General features: G+C 43.0%; 1 protein-coding gene across 1 annotated transcript; it reads left to right on the top strand.

The window, feature by feature from the left end:
* Positions 1-4,503: 4,503 nt before the first annotated feature.
* On the top strand, positions 4,504-12,529 carry syt4 (synaptotagmin IV). The gene is made up of 5 exons (XM_008292062.1): positions 4,504-4,724; positions 6,722-7,341; positions 7,459-7,782; positions 10,669-10,789; positions 11,221-12,529. The coding sequence occupies exons 1-5, from the start codon at positions 4,691-4,693 to the stop codon at positions 11,538-11,540; spliced, it is 1,419 nt and encodes a 472-aa protein (XP_008290284.1). The 5' UTR covers positions 4,504-4,690; the 3' UTR covers positions 11,541-12,529.
* The last annotated feature ends 72 nt before the right edge of the window (positions 12,530-12,601 follow it).

The following is a 12,601-nucleotide window of genomic DNA, read 5'->3' as shown; positions in this document are numbered from 1 at the left end:
ATGCAAAAATATTTATGCCAAGTTTCAAAAGCGTTCGTATTTTGTGTCATGCAGAGAGACGCACACACTGAAGAGCAAGTCATGATTCATTTTGCAAGAAGTGAAGTTGTCTTCTGTGAGCTTCTTGGGTAAATAAGTGAAGGAAACAAGAACAAACCGGACAAATCTTCAGTTCTCAGATGTGGAATTTATTTAGGTCACAGGTAAAGTTTGGTAGCGCTGGATTCAGAGAGACGGAAAGCAACGTTATTGTGACGTGAACAGGCTAACCACTGTTCACCTGGAAGTTCACTGAAATGTCAACAGAAAGTGCTTGGATCGAATACAAAGTGTGTGTTGTCCAAAAGGCGTGTGTCTAAAGCATCTGATAGAAAAGAGGAGTTTCCGCTGTCTCCCGCTATGTGAACCAGTTCTCACCGGGCCTGTTATCTTCAAGGACGTGCATTGTAGAAAAAAGCAAAACAGGATCATAGGTTCAGTGGAGAGATACAGATTCAGAATACATGATAGTTTGAAACATAGCTAATTCTAACAGTTTGTAGAAAGCTGCTTAAATGTCTTATATCATCCTGATTTTACCTCACTCATGGTGCTATTCACTTGTGTGGTCTGTTTGTTTGCACACAGTTTTGTGTGGCTGGTTCACTTTACAGGAAAAGAGTAACATCAGTTAGAATAATGCTTGTCTGGACAGAGATTGTTTCCCCTTTTGCACACCAAGCAAGAAGAACCGAACAGATACAACAAATGCAGAGTCATAGGTATTAGGTGATGAAGTCACAGTTCAGCGAGCAGCACCTCCTGGAGTCTGATCAGTGCCTGAAGCATGACCAGGTTCTCCTCAGCGTCCTGCATTGCTCCAGCCAGCTTCTCCATCGCGACATCAACTTCCTTTATGTAATTATGGGCAACGATCCTTATGTCCTTGTCGTTTGGGCCAAAATGTGCCTGGTCAATGCGACGCGTATATTCACTTGTCCAAGAAGTGCTGTCCAATAATTCGTTGTATAATCCCTAATATGGGGGTGGAGATATGTTGTTAGATTATATCACATACATCAGTCATTACAGTTGTATCATCCTGTCAGAGTTTTCCATCANAGTCCTCTATATGGAGTTCATGGGAGATGCTGTGTGTTTAAGGAGCCCTTTGATTAAAAAAGAAAAATAGCCAAAAAACTTAAGCCCAGCTTTCCAACAATGCTGAAAGTCATAGAAAACTTAAAGCGCTTGCTAACGGCTATGAAGACTTGCCTAGTAAAAAAAAAAACGTGAGGAAGAAGCTGCAGGAATGTGAACTGAAGGAGCTGATGATGTAGCTGGAGGAGGGAAATGTTGAACTGTAACATATTTTTCTATCTCTGTGTGTCTGTACAGCTCCTCTTTCTTACTGTGGAGCCTCAGTTTAATGATTTCATAAAATGGTCTTAATCTTTCCACAAATGACCAAAGTAAACACCTTTAACTCATTTAACTACTGTTCTTACAAGTTAAAAGGGTTTATGCCAGCTTTTCTTTTCTTTGATTTGTTTTAGCCATCTTTACAATTACAGAACCCTCACTTAACTATTGCTGAAAAGGCTAAAGCTTATTGTCTTCAAAATAATTTATGATGAAAAGATGCCACACTGTTAAATTTATGAGAAGAAGNAGTCTGCTGCTGCCATCACTGGTCTGAAGTCAAGCTCTAGAGCATCAAACATCAGTGAACGATTTAGAAGAAAAGCTCAAAAATATAACTAAACTTGCAGCTTTCCTTGTAAATAAGAATATTAAACTGTTTATAGTATAAATGTTAGTTACCTGTGATGTGAATAGATGGTGATGAACGGAAGAATGAAGCCTCGATGAACCACAGAATGCTTTTATACACTCCTGGTGTCGCCTCATTAATGATACAACTCTCCTTTGTGAGCTGCTGTTATACTTAGTTGTATTTGTTTTTGTTTTTTTTACAAAAATCCTTTTCGACCGGTTCACTTTACAGAAACATTTCCTGCTCACTTATCTGTAACTACATTCCTGTGTGACTTATCAAGATATCTGTCAAAATCTCTTCTTCCTGTCTTACTCGTTGCCCTCATCAAGACGCAGAACAGAGATACCTGTGACAGATGCATGAATGTAGTGAATCCATGAGCAACCTGTGTAATGGAAGGATGCATTTTTATGGTGGAGGTTGAGTTGAGGCCCCATGCAAAGGAGTCTAAATATCTTGTGATCTTGTATCTTGTATACAAGTGATGGGAAAATGGAGCGCAACATGGACAGGCCGCTTGGTGCAGCATCAGCGGTAATGCAGGCGTCTGGGTGAAGAGGGATCTGAGCCAGTAGGTGAAGCTCTCGGTTTACCAGTTAGTCTACATTCCATGACTGTGCCAGCTGATGATCGGGTTTGGAATGTCATTGGCGGGGTTGAGCCAGGGTGCTTTCATTGCATGGGCTCTTTTTGGGTCCCAATGAGGAGTCCATGTTTCATCTCCAGTCAGTAAACGTGCATGGAAGCTCTCTGGGTTGTCATTATAAATGCCAAGAAGCTCCCAACTTGACTGAAGCCTTTGGAAGCAATCCTGAACATTTAGGTTTCTGAGGACCCATCTTCTGGAAACCTTTGACATCCCAAGATGTTCATGGATTATCGTACAAACACTTCCATGCCCTAAACTCACATTGGTTTATTGGTTTTCCATTACTGCTTGATGGTCATCAACTTATAATGTCTCTGAGGATAACACAAATATGTTGTGACAAGTAAACTTGGTATGTTTGAACTGGTGGGATGTTACGCTCTCTAGAACTGTGTTACAGTTGGCTATTCTACAAACTTTTTGACCTCCCCCAAGAGGCCAAACTGAATTTCCACCGTGGAGGCATTCTTAGAGATAGGGTGAGGAGCTCCGTCATCTGCAGGAAGCTTGGAGTAGAGTCGTTGAAGTGGTTCGGACATCTAATTCGAATGCCTTCTGGGCGACTTCCTTTGAAAGGTTTTCTGGACCTGGGGTAGAGCCAGACCTTGTATCTCATCTGGCCTGGAAACACCTCAGAATCCCGCAGGAGGAACTGGGAAGTGTTGCTGGGGAGAGGGATGGAAGGATGATGACACGATACCGTTGGAACTCAGTGACAAACAGGAAGTGGTATAACTATCATAGGTAGCAGCATGTTTTTACCTTTCAGTGTGGAAGCTAAAGGCTGGGAGCTGTGGCCAGAGTGGGGAAGGCTGATTTGCTGCATGGACAGTTTGACAAGTGGGCAACCTCTCGCACTTGTTCATCAACGTCTTTAAACAAAAGCTACAACTGCCTTGGGGTCCCAGACTCTTTGCCCCTAAAGCCCAAAATTCACAGCATAGCTTTTCGGTTATCATGATGGTTTGTGCTAATATGGATAACATTTTAAATATAAATTACAATGTTAAGGACTTGAGCAGCTCTATGTCAAGTATAGTTTAACTACTTTTTCCATCGTACTTGGAATTTTACTTAAAAGGTGTAGTAGTATGTGGATAAACTACCAAAAACAAGTTGACAGCTGTTGTAAAACTGGACACAGAAATATACAAAGCTCCTTCATAGTTTAGCAACTGAAACTGGGAGATTCAGATCTCTCCACATGCCAAAGCTGGATAGTGGCTAAAAAAAATGAAACTGTGCATACTACCCCCTTTCAGAAATCAAAAGCAAAACCTTGTGAAAGGATGGATTAAACCACTTTGACATAATAACTTTCCTGGTTGTAAAATCTACTCTCTACTATCACCACCAGGGGTCAGCAGTTGACTATAACAAATGTTTTGATTGACTTGTGTGTGCTGCCTTATTACAGCTATTGATTTATGTGGTTTTTTGGTAATATGTTGTCAGTGCAGTTTAGGATACAGTGAGACAAATGATTGTAAATTGTGGGCTTATTATAAAGCAGAGGTTCATTGATCTGACTTTAGCTGGTGATTGACACATTCCGGAAGAACAGTGATATAATAAAAAGTGTACAGTGTGTGTTGTTTGATGCTGTTTTTTTGTTGAAAACTAGTTGATCCAATCTCAGATGATGCATTTGGAGCCGGGTGTGTGTAAATACAGTACATACAGTGGACAATCCCACCACCACACTCCGCTTCAGTGCCATTCATTGTATCAGAGCAAAGCAGCCAAATGCCCACTTAGTTTAATGACACATAAACAAACGCGCAGCCTCACATGCACAAAGAAGGGAGCGGAGAGGGAGAATGTCCATTCTCTAGCGATCGATCAGGGGAATTGGCAGCGGCCTGTTGTGCTGCTTCACTGGGGGTCCTGATTTCACAGCCAGCCTCCGTCACTACTGCGTCAGCACTGATGAGCTCAGCGTTACCGGTAGGGGAGGGAGGGAGGGAGGATGGGTGAGACAGCGAGAGAGAGAGAGGGAGAGAGAGCGAGAGAGAGGGGGAGAAGAAACGGGGTGTTGCCGCCTCTGAGACACAATCACGCATCACACAGAAGCAGCAGCAGCAGAAGCAGCAGCAGGAGAACATTACCTCCATCCATCCATCTCTCTGGGAAAACAAAGCTGTTCTTTCTCTTTTTTTTTGTTGCTTGTTGGTAAATTATTGAAGAAGCTGTTTTCTATTATTCAATCAAAGCGGACACAGAGGGCGACTATTACCGAGAGCTGGGTGTGGAGGACCGTTTCAGCACCTCGGACAGAGACCATGGCTCCAATGGTGGAAGAAGGGGCTCAGCTCGGTGAGTCCCAAAAAAACAAACTGATGATAATTTTAAAAAAAACTCTCATGTGTTTTATTTAATGTTAAAAGCACAGAACAATGCGTGACAACGGTTGCTAGCGTCGACTCCAAAAGGCACGTGACTCATCTGAAAAGTGTTAGCAATTTAGCTAATATTAGCTCTTTTTTTTTCTTTTAAAACTTCAATATTCAGCCTTTTTATCTCAATGTTGGCTACTTATTTCTTTATTTTTGCATGTTTTGTAGTTTATTATTCTGTGAAAAGATAAAGTGACAGCTTTTCCAGCCTCCATTTTGCAGCTATCGCCCAAAAGCGCCTGCTAATTACCACCAAACCAACCGCTAGCTTGGAGGTCAGAACGCTTTTAATCTTCCCAAAGCGAACTTATTTATTTATTTTTAATTATTATTTTAAATTTTACCTGTATTTCACGAGGTGTTACTATGGAACAGGTGAAGCCTGGAAAGCACCTGTTTGTTTTCTGGCTTTCTTGTCGGTTCAGCAGCTCCCTCGCCGCCCTCCCGTTGACACAACCATCTGTCTGTGGCTGAAAATCATTTCACGCAGGACACTAGACTGAAAAATTGATGAGCGGAAAAAAAAGGGAGAAGTGCAAGAGCTGTGGTGTAAAATTGAAATAAGCCCCTCGTATCGCTTACTCACTGATGAGGCTTGAATGAGTGGCTGTCTCCTCAGTATATACAGTTAAAACTCATTTATATGCATCAAAACCTCCCCAGCAATAAAGAAACAACAGGAAACAGCTGCTATATATGAGCCGAAAAGATCACAAGTGGCAGCACACATGTGAAACTGCTGCTAAAATTCATCTTTACCATTTAATTGTGAGGAAATTAAGTTCAAAGGGTGTTTATTGTGTTCTTGGGGACCCCATCAAGGCTATTAGAGGAGGAAAGTGTGAATAAATGATGCAGCTTAATGATCTAATGCGTGTGAGCTTTGACCAGATGAAACAGATAAATCAAAAACATCAGCATGTGAATGCCTGGCCACCACCACCACCCCCTTCTCTCTTTGTACGGGTTAACCGGAGTGCTTTTCCGCTGGGTTGTGCTCTTAACTGCAGGAAATGGTCTGCATTTCCTCCATTGAGATAAACCTATTAAATCTGGTTGCATGACAAGGCAGCTTGATTGCTGTTGAGTCAAGGACTGAAGCAAATATTCCTGTAATATGTCTCCACCGCGATACCATCGGAGACCGCTGAGGGGAATTATGTTCTTAAGAGTACTACTGCCGCTGAAATTGAGAAAATTTGATCAAAAAGTGGTGACCATTTCCCTCGCTGTGCTTGAGCAAACCTTCCCCTGCTGTAGGAGGAATATAAATGAGTATAAAACAAGGTTTAGCACAAATTTCTGCTGATATCCCAAAGAACCACTCCTCCTATACAACCCAAGGAATACAATTGTTTGGACAAAACAAATGTAATAAAATCTATACAAGTCTGCTACGTGTTGCCTTGGTGTTTACATTACAGCTCTGCATATTATTACCTAGTGGTGATTATGATCCTCATAATCCTTGTGATCATATTGATTGTTTGCGATAGAAGATCTGAGTTGAGTCATTTCCTGAAACCGGACGTCAAGAAATCCACCACTACAAAAGGCGTTTTTTCCCAGCAGCTCATTACCAGCTGTTTCCTGTTCCTATAATGTAGCCATGTTTGGAATATGAACACAGCAATGATGCTGCTTGATGAGGGTTGAACAGACTGCGATGTTTTCATGTCTATCTGAGTCAAGATTGCAGCCTGCGTCAGTCAGAGGCACAAAATGGATTCAGTTGTCCGAGAACAATAAAATTTGCTGAAGTTATCCAAGCTGAACAATTGTTATGTGGGTGATTGTTTTACAGTTGCTTGTTTCACAGTGTGTGTTTTGAAGGTGTTGTCACATCGCTTTAATTATTTCCTCCCCCCACTCCCCCCTCCCTCTCTCTCTCTCCACCCTTTTGCTCCTTCTCCACAGTGGCAGTGCCAGTGGGTGTTGCTGTGGTGAGTGTCTTCGGCCTTGTCTTCACTGTGTCAGCCTTTGCATGGATCTGTTGCCAGCGTAAAAACACCAAATCCCAGAAGACACCTCCCTACAAGTTTGTGCACATGCTCAAAGGGGTTGACATCTACCCAGAGAGCCTCAGTGGCAAGAAGAAGTTCGCTGCACCTGCCAGCACAACGGCTAACGACACCAGTAAAACTGATGTCAATGGAAACTGCCACACTTCGTCACCCATGAGTCCGTCTGGCACCGGTAAACCGGCGTCAAGTCCAAATGGTACCAGACCAGCTCTACATCTGGATCTGGAAAAGCGGGATCTGAATGGCAACTTCACCACCAAACCATTTCATCACCACCACCAGAAGGTGCGGAGCTCCCCAGACCTGGAGCTGCCCTCTCCCCACGCAGGGTTCACCCAACCTGGTGTGATGGACCGCCGTGATCTCCCTTCACCATCCAGCACCCTCTCCAGCCAGGCACCCACCCCGGCCGTGGACAGGCCCCAGGGAGAGGAGAAGGAGGGTGGGCTGGGGACCCTCCACTTCTCCCTGGAATACCAGCCAGAGAGGAAGGCGTTCATTGTCCATATCAAGGTACCCTATGTGTCCAAGCTGCTGTTTAAGTGTGTGTGTATGTATTTACAGTCTGTTTTTTTTAATAGAAATTTCTCAAAGTCATAACTGCTTGATTGATTTGACTTTTTGTTCCAGGAAGCACATGGTCTGACCCCAACTGATGAGCAGTCATTGACCTCTGACCCCTACATCAAGCTGACCCTGCTGCCGGAGAAGAAGCACCGCGTGAAGACTAGAGTCCTGCGGAAGACTTTAGACCCCGCCTTTGACGAGACCTTCAGCTTCTACGGGATTCCCCTGGCCCGAGTGTCAGAGTTGGCCCTCCACTTCATGGTTCTGAGCTTCGATAGGTTCTCTCGCGATGAGGTCATCGGAGAGACCTTGGTACCCTTGTCTGGAATCGACTTGACAGAGGGCCGTGTCCTAATGAGCCGAGAGATCATCAAGAGGAATGTCAAGGTAAGATCTGGAGCGAATGTTTGAACCCTGTCGTGCTTGATTGAAATATAAATCTACACATGCATGATATGACTCATCATCTTTCTTGTAACATCAGTGCTCGCATCACTAGACACTAAAAGCACTGCAGCAGAGTAGTGTAGTCACATGTAGCTCACTAAAACTAAAGTGCTTCCCCTATTACCATACTAATCAGTACACGATCATTCTGAAAGTCTGAGATTTACTAAAATATAATATGCTAATCATGGGGTTTAATCTAGATCATCTAAATGCAAATGCGTCCCATTATGTTTCTCGAAGTCTTTCATAATAAAAAGTATTCATTTTGCTCTAATTACAAGATCTGTATCTTAACTAAATGTTTTCAATTTGAATGTAATAGGAAAATTATACAAACACTTTGGAGGAATTCACTTTCATTGTATGTGGCTCCAGTTTTGGTTAGAAGAGAGTTGGTGTTAAACGAAGCCAGTGGAGAAAGCAGATAGGCAGTGTATCCCTCTGTGGAGCCTGAGACAAGATCTGTTTCAACATTATGGATTTGCAAGCCGATACTGAGGTCTGAGGGTTGTGCTTGAGTGGACTGCTGTGAGTTGGGATAAGGAAAAGCCTTTGGTGTTTCTTTTTTTTATTAATTTAATCAGTTTTTGGTTTAGTTTGTTATTCTCCTTTATTAAGTTCACCCAGATCTGCTTTAGCTGATTTTCCTGGTGTCATTTTATGTAATCAATGCATTTAAGAGGCGGAACTGCAAATTATGTTTGTTTTATGTTTATTTTAGTGGAGATTTTTATATCCAAACAGCATCCGATAATTAAATCAGCAATTCAAGGATGGCCTATTTGAAATGGACTAATGGACTATCATGTGAGCATTTTTTACATTCCCAGCAGTGTATTAAATAGATGGAGGGATATCCACACCACACCATTATGGATCTGTGGATAGATGTTCAATAGACTGTTGCTCCAGTTCCTGGCATTTGTGAGGATCATACACGTGTAGCTTAGTATGTTTTTCCTTCTTAAAGGAATGTTGTATTCTGGCGAAACATGAGCAGCTGTTGAGAAGTGGGTTGTGCTGTAGCTCTGTGACAACTGTGAAATGAACAAACAGTGTGTATACAATATGTCTCTATTTCCTGTTAATGTTCCTGAACTGTGGCTCCTGGTTTTGCTAAACTATTGGAAATGTAAGATGATGTCTACAACTTTTTCACTGGTCTGTGGTCTCGTATACAGCACCACTCCATAGACTGGTACTAAATGCTTTGGCCATACATCAGATTGCAGGTGGAACGTGAGATGTTATCAGCGTAGTTATAGATTTGTGGGCTGATATTGTACTCTGCAGAGCTCCTCTAAAATGGAAGCTCTGTGTCTACAAGGTGGGAGTGTTCACGCACATTTCCCGGGAGGAATATGAGCTTTCAGTAATGCCTTTAATGATCCCTGATACGATAGGCAGTCGCACTCCAGAGAAATACTGGGAAAAAAAAAGGGAGTCGAATTCTGAGAAGTGTGCAAGGTTCATTTCCTCTCCACTGAGCTCTCTCCATATTTATATCATCAAGAGGCTCATATTTCTTTAACTCTCTTCTGCTCTCCTCATGCTGAGATTATCCACATTTTATTCAATTCCATTTCTCATTTGGGTTTATTTGCTGTTTATCAGCTGGAGTCTCCAGTTGATTTCTTTATCCTGAGAAACATTTTATATGCAAATAAAAGTGCAAAGAGCCCGGCTTTGATGGATTGACAACATGGTTTTACACAGCGCAGGGGGACAGCGAACAAATAGAATAGTATATTCAGTATTACATCTAGTATTCAGTACTTCCGTGTAGTTGTGTATAAAATATGCAAAGAAGCTTGTTTTAATCATTTTCAGCTTAGTTCTCTCAATATGAGCTGTCTGAGTTGCTCAGTCTGATACGATGCAGCCCTTTGCTGACAGGGTGGTGGCTCTCTTTGTCCGAGTGGCATAGATTTTGTCTCGCTGCTTTGTTTGGGTCTGTATGTGTGTAAGAGCACCGCAGTTCATGGAATCAATACAGTGTGTAGTAAGCAGCACAGCCATCTCCCTGTAATAAAAAATAATAGGCAATAGCTTTTGTGCAGTCTCTTAGTCTCCCCAGAGGAACAATATAGAAACCCATTGGCAGCACACTCACATCTGTATTTTGAGACCTGAATATCAGGTCAGGGCTTAGAAGTTGTCGGTGTGCTACTTCTCATTTCCATGGCAACCATGAGCGGAGGCGTGAGATCGTGTTAGGTGTGATCACACCATCCCAGGCGCCAGCTCTCTTGGGTGTGGACGCAGACATAGATGTGTACGGGCATCGCAAATCGTGGTACAGTAACAAAGTGAAGGCTCGAGAAGATTGGGGAGCTTCTCGATGACACATTATGTGCTGGTTAAGACATGAGAACACACCATGTCAGCAGGTGATGATTATTCAGCTAACGGGCATTCACTTGTCAGGACTGAGACCATTTGCAGCACAAGCAGCAGCAGCAGGTTTCCTCACAGCACTTATGGGCCAATTGTTTGTTAAATTATTCATCATTATATGGACTTTCTAACTGCCACACCCTAATATGTGTTAGTGAATATAAATGTATGCCCTGAATATGTGTACACGTTCTTTTGTTAACTGTGCCGACTAAAACTTATTTGCTCAACAGCATATTAACAATATGTTCACAACTGAGGTTTTTTTAATTTTATTTTTTTTTTACCCATAGCCTTCATGGCAATAAACGGTGTCAGGATGCTTTGTAAGCTGATACACCAAGTATCTTCTTCTCTGTCTGCTTTGACAACTGCCATTTATTTCTGCATTCCACCAAACCTCACCAGTTTGCCATCTCTCCACAGAAGTCCTCAGGCCGAGGTGAGCTGCTGCTCTCCCTGTGCTACCAGTCCACCACCAACACTCTCACCGTGGTCGTTCTCAAAGCTCGCCACCTGCCCAAGACCGAAAACAATGGACCCACAGGTACAGAGCCTTTCAACCGAACCTTATTGCAGACATAAATGCATGTGTGCATGAACTGTCTTCCACATAACCGTAAACAGATGAGACCAAAAAATCAGTTGCTCTTCCTGCCACACAGCCCAGACTACTTTAGATGCTACGATTGTTGCCCTAATGACAGCGCCACCGCACCAAAGTAATCTGATCAGGATGTGATAGAGAGCACTTTAGTGACAAGCACACGCACACATGCACACACAGAGTGTTTACACAGCCAGCCGCTTTTATCCTCATCACTAACATCCATCATTTCCACTCTATCGATCGCTGTATCGATCTGGTTTAGAAATAATATGCCACTCTGCAACCGCTGCAGGGATGGATATTCGCAGTAGCTTTTCTTTCTTCTTCCTTCATTTTTTTCATCTGCTCTTGCCTTTTTTTTTCTCTAGATCCATACGTCAAGGTGAACATGTATCATGGAAAGAAGCGCGTCTGCAAGAAGAAGACCCACGTGAAGAAGTCCTCCCCCAACCCGGTCTTTAATGAGCTCTTTGTCTTTGATCTGCCCTCCGAAGAGGGCCTGAGGGACACCAGCGTGGAGTTGCTGCTGATGGACTCAGACACAGGCAACTCACGCTGCCCCAACACCGTCATTGGGCGCCTGGTGCTGGGCACGTCGGCGGCCGGCACCCCCGGTGAGCACTGGAGGGAGATATGCGACCACCCGCGTCGCCAGATCGCAAAGTGGCACGCCATGTCAGAGGATTAGGAAGCTGGGGGTGTTGGTGGATTCTGTCATCCGTATCCGATCTGGTCCAACCAGGAGGGGGATGGAATGAGGATGGGCGGGATCTGATGTCCTGCTTGCCGGTACCCATTGGACTTTCAGCGAGGGTGGGTGGGGAAAAAAGGGGGGAGGGGACTTCGATGTTGTGGGGAGGATCATTTCAAGTGATGTCATCATTCAAATCAATCATTCAATCACTTATCTTTGAAGTTATTGGGGTTCAGTTGGAGGGCGGGGCATGAGAAAATGGGAACCCCATAGCTTTAAACGATCCCAAAGACTGTCACCGCAAATCACCTGGTAACATGCAACGTCATCTCCATGGCAACAACCAGTCGTCACTGTAACCGTGTGCAGTGCAGAATGTCTTAAATGTCGCTATTACTCTTCTTCTTTTCTTCCTCTGCTCCTTCTTCTTCTTCTTCTCTTTCTTCAGCTCTTCCTCCTATAAATAGTAACCTATAGTCCATCGTACAAAATCCAGAATGAACCACATCTGACAATGCTGTAAAAAATGTGGATTATTAAAGTTTATTTTATAATGACAATGTTTTCATCATAAAGATGTAGATTGTTTTTATTTCTGTTCTGTTGATTTGTACCCTTCTGGTTGATTTGTTGAACATGTTTTGTAAGTATAAGTGGTATTTCATATATCATTACTTAAGTACAAGGAAGCCTAAATTAGGTGGTTTGAGAATAGACTGGAACAGATTGAGTGCATTGGGGACAGTAACTGTGGATGCATTTATGTGTGTGTGTGTGTGTGTGCGAGAGTGTGTGTGTCTTTCAAAAAGAGTGTGCTGACACAACTGTGTGAATGTGTGTGTGTGTGTGTGTTAGCTCTAAAGAGATGCGAGCCACATAATGTTTACTGTAGGTGTTTTGTCCCCCTTACTGTGAGCACAAAGACAGCTGAAATGTAAATGTATGTACCTTACTATAAAATATGGCAAGTTCTGAGAAAAAAATAAGAGTTTGTACTTTTATTTCACGTCTCCTTGTGGTGTTAGGTGTGTGTGTATGTGTGTGTGTATTCAAGC

Source organism: Stegastes partitus, unplaced genomic scaffold, assembly GCF_000690725.1.
Source record: "Stegastes partitus isolate 25-593 unplaced genomic scaffold, Stegastes_partitus-1.0.2 Scaffold781, whole genome shotgun sequence".
Lineage (NCBI taxonomy): Eukaryota > Metazoa > Chordata > Actinopteri > Pomacentridae > Stegastes > Stegastes partitus.
This window is presented reverse-complemented; position numbering and strand designations above follow the sequence as displayed.

Bases quoted from the DNA above. Each gene is read 5' to 3' on its own strand.
- syt4 (XM_008292062.1), top strand. From the start codon at position 4,691: ATGGCTCCAATGGTGGAAGAAGGGGCTCAGCTCG. The intron at 7,783-10,668 runs GTAAGATCTGGA...ATCTCTCCACAG, and splicing joins TCATCAAGAGGAATGTCAAG to AAGTCCTCAGGCCGAGGTGA. The intron at 10,790-11,220 runs GTACAGAGCCTT...TTTTTTCTCTAG, and splicing joins CGAAAACAATGGACCCACAG to ATCCATACGTCAAGGTGAAC.